The sequence below is a fragment of the Triturus cristatus genome, chromosome 2_1 (genome assembly GCF_964204655.1).
Source record: "Triturus cristatus chromosome 2_1, aTriCri1.1, whole genome shotgun sequence".
Taxonomy (NCBI): domain Eukaryota; kingdom Metazoa; phylum Chordata; class Amphibia; order Caudata; family Salamandridae; genus Triturus; species Triturus cristatus.
Window position 1 is genome coordinate 589,318,721 of NC_140581.1, and position 16,757 is coordinate 589,335,477.

Here is a 16,757-nt window from a genome sequence, read left to right on the forward strand (position 1 = left end):
AAAAGAGAGCTCATAAATAAAACATATGGGGGCAGATCTACAAGAAACTAACGCAGCGCGGGTGCCGCAAGTCATTTTGCTGCGACCCACTGTGTTAGTTTCGAAGCACAGAGAAGCAACATATTTCCAACAATATGTTGCATCCCTGTCCTCCCCCCTGCGCATTGGTGCACAAACTGCTGCCATGCGCAGGCACCCGTGCACCATGGTGCAAGGATGCCTGCGTCATTTGGAGATTGTTTTTGTGCAGGAAGGGGCACCTTCCTGCAGAAAAACAATACATTTAGGTGATTTCCTCTTCCAATGTGTGCTGTAGAATGCAGCACGCATTGAAAGAGGAAAAAAACTAGGAGAAATGAAAACATTTCTTCTAGTTGCACCTCGTTGCGCCACCCCTAGGGTGGCGTCACATTCTGACGCATTTCCAGATTTACGATTTCTCGTAAATCTGGAAATGCATCAGTGCACATGGGTGTTGCGTGTGAACACCCACAGCAACACCCATGTCACACCCCTAACACACAAAGTGTTGCGTGAACAGGGGTGATATTTACAAGCACAGGTTAAGGTTGACTTTACCTGTTGTTGTAAATATCACTCAGCAGGCTGCGCCACCGGTGCGTCACGCAGTGTGATGCACCGGCGGCCAAGTGGCTTGCAAATCTGCCCCATGGTGTGTGTTAAAATTTTACTACATAAATATAAAGGCTCACATTATATTTGACAAATTGGAGGTTTGGAGTAGTTGATATTGCTATATGTCCAAAATCACCAATATTCCTGATAGCATATGTTGGCATCACATAGCTATGTTTTTATTCTAGAATAGATTCCAAGCTTTTGAAGCATAGGATTTGAAAATAACAGTGTAGATTGTTGATGCCCTGCCCCTCATTCCAGATGTCAGAATCTTGCTTTAGGCTAGAGAATGGAGCCTGGAGCCAAGCAGCCGTGGCACTCCAGCGGCAGTCCAGGAGTCTTACTGGCACCCGTGGGGGAACCCGCACAATCGAAGAAAACCCCACAATTGTTTTTTGGTCTTTTTAAATTTGGGCCTGGCAGGATCCCTCTGTGACCACCCACATGTTTTAGGGGATCAGGTAACTGTACCATGTCTCCTTACACTTCATTAAAATAATTGTCAGGACATGGTATCTGCAACATTTATGTTCATGTTGCGGCCAGCCAATCAGAGAGCAAGCTCCAGCGGGACTCATAGGAGCCTCGCACTCCCTCAGGAGCAAGGCAGCCTAAAAGAGAAAAGTCCATCTCGACTAATTAGATTGCACCATTTTTTAATTCACACGACCACAGGACTCTCACAAGATTTCTTTTTTTGTTGCAGTTTTAGTTTTTGGCAGATTTGTTTGTATTGCTTTTGTGTTTTTTTTTTAATTGTTAGTTTTGCACTCTTGTACACATTTCCCAGTCTGGAACAAGAAGAAATCACATTTAAATGGTAAGTTTAAAACAGAGTCAGTATCAATGTCAGTCGTAAGAAGTTTGGTTTACTTTCAATTCTAGATGTGACGCAAGTATTTCGAAATTGTCCGGTGACCTAACCCTAGCCCGGCAGGAGATGAAGCAGCAAGAAAGGGAGGTCCACAGCCTCAGGGCTGCCTTGGAGGTGCACACCAAGGAGTCAGACATGAAGGTGAGTTTGACACACCAAAGAGGAATTCTGATCCGCCAAGTGTTCTTCCGGTCTCGTCTGTTCTGATCGTCATAGCTCAGCATCCTGTCCTCTGGCTGGTCGTTAGTGATAGATGTCCTATAAATAGAGAGAATGCAGCTGATAAGAATCAATGGCAACTTTATTTAGTTGTTGCTATCAAACCCACTTTGTTCAAGACATAAAGAATAAACCTGCGTTCTTTCGCACTTCTTCGTTAAATTCTTACTACAGTGATTGGTCAGTCAGTCACACAGCCTTATTCGATCTTCGATAAACAGACCATAAAAGCCCATAAGTACATATAAAATTTCCGGACCAATAATTATACGTATATACATAGTTAAAATGAGTATTAAACAGATTTGCTGTGAGCCAAGTAAGACCTTTAAAACCTAGAAAAAACAGTTGATAATTAAAATTGCACAATACTACTAAGATGTGAGCCGGCCTTTTTCCTCTTCCTAAAACAGGCCCATCAAAATTAAGCGACACAGACACATACAAATGGGTTCAGTAAGGCCTTTAGAAAATACAAGGCGACCCGACATTGCCTAAAATTATGGTGCCTCAGGATTGGGAGTATAAATGTTTTCCTTTCCTCTGAATAATTTTTACGAAATAATACAATATGTAAGTCTGACTACGCGGCATGGTTATTGCAAGGGCAGGGAGCAAGATCTGCTAGACTGTATTTATTTTGTGGGTATCCCAGGAGTAACGGAATCATATTCAGTCGGAAGCACAATAAAATAAATCTGTGCTGCACGTTATTTATACGAGATAAATAATGAAAACCTTCTCCTGATATTGATGGGACCAGATTGTATGCAATGGAGGAATGATGTATACGTTTTTTTTCCTTCTGGACATATTTTAATCTTTGGGTATATAAATCCGTTATCCATTTCTTCATGACCTCTTTACAGGAGTCAGGGTCCTGAAAAAGTTTTCCCAGCCCTAGAGCTTTTAGTTCAGTTTCTACGTAATTTAGCCACCCGATCCTTTTGTAATGATCTAGGTTACAGCATTCCCTAATGATTGTTTGGGTCAAATCCACCGTAGTTCTCTGCCATATTGAAAGCCACAAGAGGACTGGAGTCAACCTTATGGTGTCACTCAAATAGGGGAGCCCCAATTCAAGATGTAAAATATAATTTGGGGCTGATTGGGGTAAAGACACGCGATTTAAAAAAAAACTGTTTATCTACCAGTTTTTAAAAGTAGTTTTTGTTTTACTAATTTGCAAAATAAGTACATGTAAAGAAAAAAGCAAACAGAGGATGTCCACTTAAAACATCATGAACCTGAACAGAATGCAGTCTAGATGGAATAACTCCTATCATCGCAATCAAATCCTACCTGTGACCCATCAATTTAGCATGGCAAGAGCAACTGTTATAAAAAGCAAGGAGAAGACAAGTAAACCAGAAATGCAATAGCTTGTGGATTAACAAGTTGGTACATTTGTGCGTTCATTATCTAAATAAACCTAGACAATACACAGGAGGAGAGAGCCTCCATGAACTGATAATGACGTGAATGGTGCGTCAAACATACCAAGAATGAGGCCACATCAATACAGGAAATAAAAAACGCAACACAGTTGTATTAAACTTGTTGAAGAAAAATAGTGAACACCAGTGATAAGTTGAGAGACACACTGTGCTCAATTTGTGGTGGTGGGCGCAAGTGGACACCACCAGCACTTATTTGTGTGATTTGTGATGGTTCATGGGCGTCAATTCACCAAAATGCTAGGGGTAGCGGAACTGACATCACACACCCTTTGATTTTAATGATATCACAGAAAGTGGCATAATATGACCTTTAGCCCTGAATCTTTACAGGAAGTGATGTCATGTGACCTTAATCCTGAGGTCATCACAATAATGGGCATCACTGACTTTCCATTGTGAGAAGTTGGCCTGATATGTAGTGCTCACTATTCTAGTGATCACTGTGTATCATTCCAAACGACCCTTATTGATGATTGGTTGTAAGTCAACCTTTTAGACCAGCTATCCTAGTAGCGTGGATACGAGCAGTCTTTAGGCTAAACTCTAGAGGGCGTGTTAAGCCAGCTGTTTACCATCACATATACCCCTTGAACACCAAGTGAAAGGACACCACACAAGTTGTTATGAAAATAAAAGGATATTTATTTATAACAAGACTACCCTGGCTCTTTATGAGTCAGGGAGCTAAGCACACTACAAAACTCTTAGGAAAATACTTCAGTTGCACAATTTACACAAATGCCCGAGGGGCACGAGAAACCATCTACACTAACAGTGAAATGCGAATGGTTAGAGTCTGGAGATACTGATTCCGGAGTGATCCGATCAGTGGGACTAAACGAAAAAGGAACTGGACACTTGTAGAGCGAACCTGCGATGGAGCACCGAGATGCTCGAGTTACCTAGCCCGGAGGCTGCGGCTGCGTGAAGTTCGTCAAGATGTCGGGAGTCCTCGTGTAGTCTCAGGAGCCTGAAAGAAGAAGTTGCTGGCAGGCGACCAGTGACGATGTTCAGAGCGATCCAAGCCTGGATCGGTGATGAAGGAAAACCTGAAAGCAGAGGGGACTCAGTTCTCAACCGCTAGCCAGCGATCGTGTGGGTACCAGGAGGGTACCAGCTGAAGTCACCTCGACCAGGTGAGTGGGTGACGTCGGACTCGGCTGTTCCTCGGACCAGGAGGCGCGGCGGCGACCAGGATGGAGGGCGAGCTGTCCCACGAAGGTGTCTGCTGTCGATGATGCTGGGCCCAGGAAGGGGCAGCGGATCTTGGCAGTGGCCACCCAAGCGGGGGAGTCAAGATGGCGTCGGGAGTGGACCAGGAGGGTCCGTGGTACTCCTCTGTTGAAGGGGAGCAAGAGCCAGTCTGGAGCAACCAGACTAGTGATGAAACAATCGTGGTGCGTCGTGCAGAGGGCCACAAGCCGGTCGGCAAGTGGTCGAACAACGCGGTGAACAACAAGGAGCGGAAGGGCCCCCACGCAGATCTCGGGGATGCTGGGGAGGCAGACTTCGATGCTGGAGCTGCTCAGGGTTAGGGCTTCTCAAACCCTAGGTGCACTCACTCGAGGGTCCCTCGGTGGGCGTGCTAGATAAGCGTCGTGCAGGTTCTGGAGATAGCCGGTCCCGCAGGTCTCGTCACACCTACGACTCTCAGCTGAGCTGATGAGGGAGGTAAAAGGTCAGAGATGGCAGGGAACTCGGGTCTCGTCGAGCTGGGCAGTCTTGATCCGTAGGAGAGACTTACAGCAAACCGCAAGCGCTTAGATGGTGCCTGCTGGTGCAGGGTGGCTACTCCTTAGCCACAAGGGAGAGTCTTCAGAAATAGTCAAGAGTTCCTTTCGTGGAAAGTAGTTCGTGATTCGGAGTTATCCGATTATCTGATTATCCAATTTGGGAAGGGGACTCGCTCCTACCTTTATTCTAAGAAAAAGGGGCTGGCCCGTGACTAGGTTCTACCTATGGGTGGAGCCAGGAGGGGGGTGGTTACACCCCTATCCTTTGTCCGGCTTCGCGCCAGCTCAGGGGCTGGTGTGCCCCCGAAACTGGTTTGAGCCGGGCTATGCACAGTGAGCACCGGGGTGCCACTGGCAATCACCTTCCTTTCAGCCCTGCCTACCTGGGATACACAAACCCTGTCTGGGATGGTGCTAACACCGCCCTCGACAGGAAACCCTTTGTCCAAGCTCCCTTCGCTGGAAGGTCTCCCAGCAGCAGGAGGTCAGACTTGTGTCTGGTGGCAGCATCCATTTTGTGATGCTGAGGCTTGAGTCAACTTTAACCGGGGTTCAAGGTTACTTCCATGTCGTGTCCCTCTAAAAGGGGGGAATGCTAACCCCGTCACCAGGACTGGCGAGGGGTTCGTATTCCCATCCGTATGACACCTTACTCGACATGTATAGGTGATGCGATGCCAAAGTTAGCAAATAACCGCAAGGATTATAATGCATTAAAAGTAGTTGGCCCGCGTCACCATGGAACGGCTATTAGGACTTGGTTCCGCAAGCCGTCGACGGGCTCAGCTCGCGCCAGAGCACCGTCCCACATGATTCCCTGCACTCTGCCTTCAGGATTGTTAAGGCCTGCTATAGGAGTGACTGATAGGAATCCATGTGTCCATTTTAGGGTTTAGGTGTAGGAATACTACACCTACAGCAACGGGTGATTACACCACGTGGCCCCAGCTGTCGTGCAGCCAGTTGTGTCAGATTTGGGCGGCCATTCCGGGGGTGGCATAATACATGCTTCAGCCCCTGGTAGGCCCTGGGTACACCGATGCCCTGGATACCTGTGGTATGCTGAGACAGGGACTGACAAGGCGGCCCAGTTCCAATTAGTGGATGCACCTAATGTACATGTGTGTTAATTTCGAGAGAGAACAGCTAGGCTGTGGGTCTGATTGGCAGGCCCACAGCCGGAGAAAGTCGTAAACCAATGAAGCAAAAGCAAAAAAATCTGGGTGATCATAGGATTGCAGACCCTACTCTCCTACATGACCCCCCCCCCCAAACTTTGGGACAATAAGCTAACCTTGACCAGGTGAGTCTTCTTGCTCTAAGTGGAAATACCTGGAGAGCCCATCTGCATTGCCATGATCAGTGCCAGGTCTATGCTCCACTGTGAAGTCCATCCCCTGTAGGGAAATGGACCACCTAAGTAGTTTGGGGTTTTCACCCTTCATTTGATTTAGCCACAAGAGGGGCTTATGGTCGGTCTGAATCTTGAAGTGAGTGCCAAACAAGTATGGCCTCAACTTCTTCAGGGCCCAAACCACAGCAAAGGCCTCCCTCTCAATAGCTGACCAATTCTTCTCTCTGGGGGTCAGCCTCCTGCTAATAAAAGCTATGGGCTGGTCATGACCATCAAAATTCAGTTGCGATAGAACAGCTCCCACACCCAGCTCCGAAGCGTCTGTTTGGACAATGAATGGTTTGGAGTAGTCTGGACTCTTTAGGATAGGTGCTGTGCACATGGCCTGCTTTAGGTCATCGAATGCCTTCTGACAGCTTGCTGTCCACTGAACTTTTTTTGGCATCTTTTTACTTGTCAGGTCGTTTAGCGGGGTCACAATGGATCCATAATTTCTGACAAATTTCCGGTAATAACCAGTCAGGCCCAAGAAAGCTCGAACCTGAGTCTGGGTGGTTGGAGGAGCCCAGTCCTGGATGGCCTGTATTTTGCTCTCCAATGGTTGAACCTGGCCTCCACCTACAAGGTGGCCCAGGTATACAACCTGTGTCTGCCCTATCTGGCACTTGGTGGCCTTGATAGTGAGGCCTGCCTTCTGCAGGGCCTCTAACACTTTCCTCAGGTGGACCAGGTGATCCTCCCAGGTGGAGCTAAAGACAGCGATATCGTCCAGATACGCCGCACAGAAGTCGTCCAACCCAGTGAGAACTCGATTCACCAGCCTTGGAAGGTGGCAGGTGCATTTTTCAAACCAAAGGGCATTACCACGAACTGATAATGCCCACCCGGGGTAGAAAATGCTGTTTTGGGCTTGGCCTCCTCAGCTAACCTGATTTGCCAATACCCAGCTGTCAGGTCAAACGTACTTAAGTAGTTGGCCGAGGCCAACCGGTCGATAAGTTCGTCTGCTCTTGGTATCGGGTGGGCGTCGGTCTTAGTGACCGCATTGAGACCTCTGTAGTCCACGCAAAACCTCATCTCTTTCTTACCGCCCTGGGTGTGAGGTTTCGGCACGAGCACTACGGGACTAGCCCAGGGGCTGTCCGAGGGTTCAATGACTCCCAGCTCCAACATTTTCTGCACCTCTGTCTTGATGCAGTCTCTGACATGATCAGGTTGCCGATAGATTTTACTCTTTACGGGCAGACTGTCCCCAGTGTCGACCTCGTGGGTACACCACTTGGTCTGACTGGGTGTCAGAGAGAACATATGTCGAAAGGATTGAAGAACCTGTTTACAATCCTCTTGTTGATGTCCAGAGAGGCTGCCACAAAAGACAACACCATCTACTGATCCATCGTCAGGGTTCTGAGAGAGCAGGTCTGGGAGAGGGTCACTCTCCTCCTCCTGTCCCTCATCTGTGGCCATGAGCAAGCCCATGCCCTCCCTGTCGACATATGCCTTGAGCCTGTTTACATGGAGCACCCTGTGGGGGCTCCGGGGAGTTCCCAGGTCTACCAAGTAGGTGACCTCTCCCTTTTGCTCAATGATCGTGTGGGGCCCAGACCATTTGTCTTTGAGTGCTGCTGGGGCCACTGGCTCCAGCACCCACACCTTCTGTCCAGGCTGATACACAGTTAGGACAGCCTTTTGGTCGTGCCAAGCTTTCTGTAATTCTTGGCTCGCCTCAAGGTTTTTAGACGCCTTCTCCATGTACTCCGCCATCCGCGAGCGGAGACCGAGCACATAGTCCACGATGTTTGATGCCGGCTTTCTGAGAGGTCTCTCCCATCCTTCCTTTACCAAACAAAGGGGTCCCCTCACAGGATGTCCGAACAGAAGCTCAAAAGGGCTGTAGCCAACCCCCTTCTGCGGGACCTCTCTGTAGGCGAACAAGAGGCAGGGTATCAGGACATCCCATCTCCGCCGAAGCTTTTCAGGTAGTCCGTGAATCATCCCTTTTAGGGTCCGGTTGAATCTCTCAACCAGCCCATTGCATTGTGGGTGATAGGGTGTGGTGAACTTGTAGTTGACACCACATTCCTTCCACATAGCAGTCAGATATCCCGACATGAAGTTTGCACCTCTGTCTGAGACGACCTCCTTAGGGAAGCCCACTCTGGAGAACACTCCAAGTAGGGCCCGTGCCACCACAGGTGCTGTAGTGGTCCTAAGGGGAATAGCTTCAGGATACCTGGTGGCGTGGTCCACCACCACCAGTATAAACTTGTGCCCTGATGCTGTCTGGGGTTCCATTGGTCCGACAATGTCGATCCCCACCCGTTCAAAGGGTACCCCCACCACTGGTAGTGGTATGAGGGGGGCCTTTGTTGTGCCACCTGACTTACCACTGGCTTGGCAAGTGACACAGGAGCGGCAAAACTCCTTCGTATCTTCGGACATGTGGGGCCAGTGAAAGTGTGGAACAATTCTGTCCCAAGTCTTATTCTGGCCTAAGTGACCTGCAAGGGGAATCTCGTGGGCCAAGGTGAGAAGGAAACCTCTCAGAGACAAGGGGATGACCAGCCTCCTGGTCGCACCAGGTTTGGGGTCTCTTGCCTCGGAGTACAGGAGTCCATCGTCCCAGTACACTTTGTGGGTACCTGTGGCGTTCCCTGCAGCCTCAGCAGCGGCCTGCTGTCTGAGGGGTTCAAGTGAGGGGCAGTCTAACTGTGCCTTCCCCAGGTCTTCCCTGGAGGGTCCCCCTGAGCCCAGAAACTCAACCTGACCAGGTTCAAGCTCTTGCGGCTCAGTTTCCCTCAGTTCTTTAAGGTCAGCCTCCTCGGAGACTTGATCCACGACCTGGGGCAAGGGGGAAGGCGAAGCCTTACCCTTACTGCTCCTTTTCTTGGAAGGTGTCTGGTCCGTTCTTCCAGGATCCAGCACCTGTTCAGTGGGGCATCTTTTGGCCTGTGACCTGGTCACAGCAAGGACATATGCTGGCAAACCTAACATTTCCATGTGAGTCCTCTGCTCCACTTCTGACCATTGTGACGTTTCCAAATCATTGCCCAACAGACATTCTACGGGGAGGTCTGAACTAACCACAACCTTTTTCGGGCCACTTACCCCTCCCCAGGAGAAATCAACAACTGCCATACTGTGATTGGTAGTGACGTTGCTGGCATTGGTCACTAGGTAACTGGTACCTAGCATGATCTGTCCAGGGTCCACGAAGTTAGGCGTCACCATGGTGACACTGGCACACGTGTCCCTGTAGGCCTGAGCCACTTTTCCATTTATCAAAGGTGTCTGCCTGTATTTGCCCAAAGTATTGGGACTGGCATCAGGGGACATATCCATATCCCCTGTACAGACAAGGACGGCCTGAGTGAGCGTGCCGACTAAGTCGTCACTCCCCTCGGTTCCCAAGGTTAACCCAACTAATGCCTTGGGAGGCGCACTACCACTGCTGACTGTACTAGGGGGCGCAGGTGCCTTAGGGGCTGCAGTGGTAGGAGTTTGCCCTCCTTTCTTGGTGCACTCACTAAACCAGTGAGTCTTACTTTTACAGTATTGGCACCACCTTTTTGACTGGCCTTCTTGAGTCTTCTTCTTCTGTGAAGCCTGACCCCCACCCTCTTTGGTTTGTTGGGGACCTGTCGAAGACTTCTGGTCATTTTGTTCGTTCTTGTTACCCTTTTGGTCTGCTTTCTTCTGACCACCCTGGTTCTGATTCTGGTTCTGCTTGACCCTTGTTCTGACCCATCTGTCTGCCTTCTTTCCCAATTCTTGGGGAGAGGTCAGATCCGAGTCGACAAGGTGCTGATGCAACAATTGGTTCTGACAGTTGTTTAAAATCTGTTCTCGCATGATAAGATTGTACAATCCTGTGTAATCAGTAACCTTGCTACCCAGCAACCAGCCTTCCAAAGCCTTAGTGGCACAATCGACAAAGTCAGCCCAATCCTGAGACTGAATTTTCTGGGTGTCCCGGAACAGCACCCGGTACTGTTCCGTGGTTAAGCCGAACCCATCAATCAGTGTGTTCTTCAGGACTTGGTAGTTGTTAGCATCCTCAGCTCTTGTAGTGAGGAGCTTGTCCCTTCCTTTACCTTCAAAGGAAAGCCACAGTATAGCTGCCCACTGACTTGGGGGGACGCACTGGACAGTGCAGGCCCTCTCCAAGGCAGTTATCCACTTGTGGATGTCGTCCCCTTGTTTAAAGGGGGGCACTATTTTACTCAGGTGTCTAGTGTCTATACCCCTGTCTTTCTCTCTATTGAGAATGCTGCCACCAGTGGGATCTAACCCACTTAATTTCTGCTCTCGGGCTAAGGCAAGTCTTTCTTTGGCGAGGGCAAGTTCTTCCCGCTCGATCCTCAGATTGACCTCCCGCATCTTCGCTTCATGCTCCCTCCTCTGAGGGGAAGTCATTCCTCTCTGAGAAGGTGCCTGAGAGACATGTGTATGAACCGATCTGCCAGAGCCTCTGGAGAGAGACCTAGCTCGTCCGTTCCCAAGGTTAAGCCTGCTTGAGCGTGGGCCCGGGGCTCCCCCAGTTCCATTCTCATGCCTGCTTAAGTTGGTCCTTGTAAGCCTGCCGACTACCACTGGACCTTTGTCTGCCTCGTCTCCCGATAACTCGTCCTCGTCCTCCTCCTCTGTGTGGAGGTCGAGGTCTGGGTCACCGAGGGTTCCCTCTAAGGGCGGCATGTTCCCATCTGCACTGGGGGGACCTGGGTTAGAGGACCTCCTAGCATCGTACGCCTCTAAGAGACCTATCAGTATTGCGATGGTAGGGTTAGAACCCTGGTTTAGCTTCCTGGAGGCACACAGTTGTCGCATCTCCTTGAAGCTAAGAGTTGCATATCGTGACACGACCTGTGGAGGGTCACTGACCACTAAGGGAGTCCCTGCAGACTCTCCGTGGACCGACATGCTTTTCTAGTGAGGTGTAAGTGTTGCACCTACCTACACTATGGGTTTACCTACTGATCCCTTGCTAAGAGTTGTAGTCAGGGTGTGCTAAGCCCTGTTACACTACAACAGCCGGTTCAGTAGAACTCGGAGTATTCTAAGTTAAGTTATATGTACCTGGATACTTATGTGATCTTTCACTGCGATATTCTTAGGATACGTGTGTGGTAAAACAACAGCAAGCTCAAATCTCACCGCTGCCACCAATGTGAGAAGTTGGCCTGATATGTAGTGCTCACTATTCTAGTGATCACTGTGTATCATTCCAAACGACCCTTATTGATGATTGGTTGTAAGTCAACCTTTTAGACCAGCTATCCTAGTAGCGTGGATACGAGCAGTCTTTAGGCTAAACTCTAGAGGGCGTGTTAAGCCAGCTGTTTACCATCACATATACCCCTTGAACACCAAGTGAAAGGACACCACACAAGTTGTTATGAAAATAAAAGGATATTTATTTATAACAAGACTACCCTGGCTCTTTATGAGTCAGGGAGCTAAGCACACTACAAAACTCTTAGGAAAATACTTCAGTTGCACAATTTACACAAATGCCCGAGGGGCACGAGAAACCATCTACACTAACAGTGAAATGCGAATGGTTAGAGTCTGGAGATACTGATTCCGGAGTGATCCGATCAGTGGGACTAAACGAAAAAGGAACTGGACACTTGTAGAGCGAACCTGCGATGGAGCACCGAGATGCTCGAGTTACCTAGCCCGGAGGCTGCGGCTGCGTGAAGTTCGTCAAGATGTCGGGAGTCCTCGTGTAGTCTCAGGAGCCTGAAAGAAGAAGTTGCTGGCAGGCGACCAGTGACGATGTTCAGAGCGATCCAAGCCTGGATCGGTGATGAAGGAAAACCTGAAAGCAGAGGGGACTCAGTTCTCAACCGCTAGCCAGCGATCGTGTGGGTACCAGGAGGGTACCAGCTGAAGTCACCTCGACCAGGTGAGTGGGTGACGTCGGACTCGGCTGTTCCTCGGACCAGGAGGCGCGGCGGCGACCAGGATGGAGGGCGAGCTGTCCCACGAAGGTGTCTGCTGTCGATGATGCTGGGCCCAGGAAGGGGCAGCGGATCTTGGCAGTGGCCACCCAAGCGGGGGAGTCAAGATGGCGTCGGGAGTGGACCAGGAGGGTCCGTGGTACTCCTCTGTTGAAGGGGAGCAAGAGCCAGTCTGGAGCAACCAGACTAGTGATGAAACAATCGTGGTGCGTCGTGCAGAGGGCCACAAGCCGGTCGGCAAGTGGTCGAACAACGCGGTGAACAACAAGGAGCGGAAGGGCCCCCACGCAGATCTCGGGGATGCTGGGGAGGCAGACTTCGATGCTGGAGCTGCTCAGGGTTAGGGCTTCTCAAACCCTAGGTGCACTCACTCGAGGGTCCCTCGGTGGGCGTGCTAGATAAGCGTCGTGCAGGTTCTGGAGATAGCCGGTCCCGCAGGTCTCGTCACACCTACGACTCTCAGCTGAGCTGATGAGGGAGGTAAAAGGTCAGAGATGGCAGGGAACTCGGGTCTCGTCGAGCTGGGCAGTCTTGATCCGTAGGAGAGACTTACAGCAAACCGCAAGCGCTTAGATGGTGCCTGCTGGTGCAGGGTGGCTACTCCTTAGCCACAAGGGAGAGTCTTCAGAAATAGTCAAGAGTTCCTTTCGTGGAAAGTAGTTCGTGATTCGGAGTTATCCGATTATCTGATTATCCAATTTGGGAAGGGGACTCGCTCCTACCTTTATTCTAAGAAAAAGGGGCTGGCCCGTGACTAGGTTCTACCTATGGGTGGAGCCAGGAGGGGGGTGGTTACACCCCTATCCTTTGTCCGGCTTCGCGCCAGCTCAGGGGCTGGTGTGCCCCCGAAACTGGTTTGAGCCGGGCTATGCACAGTGAGCACCGGGGTGCCACTGGCAATCACCTTCCTTTCAGCCCTGCCTACCTGGGATACACAAACCCTGTCTGGGATGGTGCTAACACCGCCCTCGACAGGAAACCCTTTGTCCAAGCTCCCTTCGCTGGAAGGTCTCCCAGCAGCAGGAGGTCAGACTTGTGTCTGGTGGCAGCATCCATTTTGTGATGCTGAGGCTTGAGTCAACTTTAACCGGGGTTCAAGGTTACTTCCATGTCGTGTCCCTCTAAAAGGGGGGAATGCTAACCCCGTCACCAGGACTGGTGAGGGGTTCGTATTCCCATCCGTATGACACCTTACTCGACATGTATAGGTGATGCGATGCCAAAGTTAGCAAATAACCGCAAGGATTATAATGCATTAAAAGTAGTTGGCCCGCGTCACCATGGAACGGCTATTAGGACTTGGTTCCGCAAGCCGTCGACGGGCTCAGCTCGCGCCAGAGCACCGTCCCACATGATTCCCTGCACTCTGCCTTCAGGATTGTTAAGGCCTGCTATAGGAGTGACTGATAGGAATCCATGTGTCCATTTTAGGGTTTAGGTGTAGGAATACTACACCTACAGCAACGGGTGATTACACCACGTGGCCCCAGCTGTCGTGCAGCCAGTTGTGTCAGATTTGGGCGGCCATTCCGGGGGTGGCATAATACATGCTTCAGCCCCTGGTAGGCCCTGGGTACACCGATGCCCTGGATACCTGTGGTATGCTGAGACAGGGACTGACAAGGCGGCCCAGTTCCAATTAGTGGATGCACCTAATGTACATGTGTGTTAATTTCGAGAGAGAACAGCTAGGCTGTGGGTCTGATTGGCAGGCCCACAGCCGGAGAAAGTCGTAAACCAATGAAGCAAAAGCAAAAAAATCTGGGTGATCATAGGATTGCAGACCCTACTCTCCTACATCCATAATAACTGCTTCATTAATGTGAAAATGCAACACAAACGAATGTTTGTTTTAGATATCACCTATATTATGGTGCTGACATGATCTGAGGAAAAAGTGGTGGGAAACCATACTTGCTCTGAATTGAAACTAGTGAAGCAAATGAGCCAAACCTCTTCTGCGGAGTGTGCAGAGCGGTTCTGAGGCTGAGAAAATGTTTTTAAATATTGGGGCAAAGAGTGCATTGTAAAGCACATTTTTCACATAGACTACCTAAAAAAGGCATAGGACTCTATGTGGGCCCTCATTAAAGATTCATTTTTTTATATGGTTTGCTAAGCCAATCGACCGCATTGTTTCAAAGTGTGCTCCGGGCCCTCACTCCACTAAACATTATCTCTAGCATGTCAGGACCAGCATTTTAGCATGGTCGCCCCCCCCTCCCATATGTCATTGTTGTCCTCTCCTATGCCAGGTATTACCTGCAATGTGCTAGTGCCTGCATTTTAACCATGGCTTTCCCTTCTGCCAATACTTTCCTCAAGTATGCCAGCTCCCGGATTTTTCCAATGGTGCCCCATATGTCAGGAATTATGTGTAGTATGCCAACACCAGGATTTTATCATGGACTAATTATGCCAAGGTTTATAAAATGACAGTGTAAGTATTTTATCAAAGGTGTCTGCAGTGATGAGAATTGCTTTCAGGACACCAGAACAAGTATTTTGCCATGGGTGCCTGTCTAAGCCAAGAATTTCTTGGGTATGTCTGGGCATATCCGAGACTCACAAGCATAACACTACATTCCCAGTCTCCCTTGTGTGCATTCACTCACACTCATTCTCATTTATTGACACTAGCTCTCACTCATTTGCACTCATTCATTCTCACTTTCATGCACTCCTTACTTTCACTCATTTCCACTCACTCATCCATTCTTACTCTGATTTAGTCATACTCACACTCTCTTTTACCTTATTCTAAGTAACTCTCGCTTACTTTCTCACCGATTCATTCATTCTCACTTGTGGTTACACTCAATCACTGTAACTCACCATCTCTAACACTCCGTCACATGTATTCTTGTTAATACATTCTCACTCACCCACTCTCACTCACCTGCAGTCACTCTTACTCATGCTCACTCACTATCTGTCGGTGAGTCTCACTGACACACACATACATGCTGACACACACAGAACAAATGCCCACACACAAACATTTTCGCTCTCATGGTCACACTCTTACCCACAAGCACATGCACGACCTTCCATTACCTAAGCTGCCCGTGAAGGTCTATTTGTTTTTAAACATGCGAAAATGGAGGGTGGCACCATGATGCCCAAAAGGGCAAGCTACACCTGTGTTCTTGGCACTGAATGTTCCACCACTGAGGCCAGTGGGCTGGACTGGGAACCAAAAGCAGCTCTGGCAAATGATGACATACCAGCCACCCTGCAGAGTGAGCACAGTAAGTTATCCCAACAACTACAGCGGAAGTTCTCACAAAATACATTTTCAAAACAAAAATATGGACAATGGTGCATTATACCACACCTGTTTTATCGTACAAGAATGTCCCTATCTCCTTTTCCGATCATTCCTCTTTTGTTCTCTCATTCATTTTTGTGATCCACACCTCCCTTCCCTAACCATAACACCTCTGTACCTTCTTCTGTCAGCCTTTCTTTCTTCTTCTCTCTCCTTTGTACTATCACTCTCTTGTTTTTACCTCCAACTTCTTCATTATCTCGCTCTCTCAATATCTCTGCCATTGCTACCTTCCTTTTTTTCTCCTCATTTCCTATGATTTTAATCATTTTCACCATCATTCCTTTCACCTCTTGTGCACAGTTGCTCTTCCTCCAGTAAGGAAGGGTGAATTTGATGACCTTGTAGAGTTTGACAATATCAAAAGGCTGGACACTGGGTGGTCATAATTGGCATGAGAGGAATTGTATTGGAAAAATGCAATGGTACATCTGGAGACAACATAAAATTGGTGAGTAAGTAATGGCAGTGGATAGAGAGGTGAGCCGTTATACCTGTTGCAAATATTTAAAGGCAGGCAAGAAAATATAAGAAGTCTGCTTTCTAAATGAAAACAGCAACTTGAAACCAATAAACAGCAGATACCAGCAAAAACAAGTTGCATTGGGAGCAAGTTTTGAAGTGCGACTGGAATCAAATGGATATTCCTCAGTAGATCAGTAGCTATCAAAATCCATGTACCAGCAACTCTACATTGAACATCATGTGTGGGTTAAAACACGGAAAATGTTGAGGCAAGGGATATTAAGTAGACTGCAGCAACGGCTGTTTATATAGATTTAGCAGAAACCCTCCCTTTTGTCTCCATGTGCTTTACAATCTTGAGGTCTTACAATTGTGCATCCTTCCTAAAGGCTGTGCTTTCCATGAACACGTGGAATCCAAGCTTCTCGGGAATGGCCTTTCCTGCACCTGTCAACAATGCTGATATCCAATGGGGCACCATTTGTAAATGCCTATAGTGATGCTACATTTTCCACAGACATACCTCAGACTTGTCTTACAGTGTTCTTGCAACTTTAATTAATTGGTCGATATCTATAGTTGTCATCTTTGTTATTATTTAAAGGGGCACCGACTGTACCTGCTATCAGTGATTATACATTCAGCAGGACTGTATCTGAACTTGTTAAGAATTATGCTGCGTTATAATGGGACTGTTCCTTCTATTTTGTGCTTCATTT

The 16,757-nt window shown here is 48.6% G+C and overlaps 1 protein-coding gene across 2 annotated transcripts in view; it reads left to right on the forward strand.

Annotated features, from left to right (window-relative positions):
- Positions 1-16,757, forward strand: part of FAM81B (family with sequence similarity 81 member B) — a 615,395-nt gene that overhangs the window by 219,600 nt on the left and 379,038 nt on the right. For both annotated transcript variants that reach the window (XM_085632493.1, XM_085632492.1), the window contains exon 5: positions 1,525-1,654. In XM_085632493.1, coding sequence (XP_085488619.1) covers positions 1,525-1,654 — 130 coding nt within the window. The remainder of the gene's footprint in view (positions 1-1,524; positions 1,655-16,757) is intronic.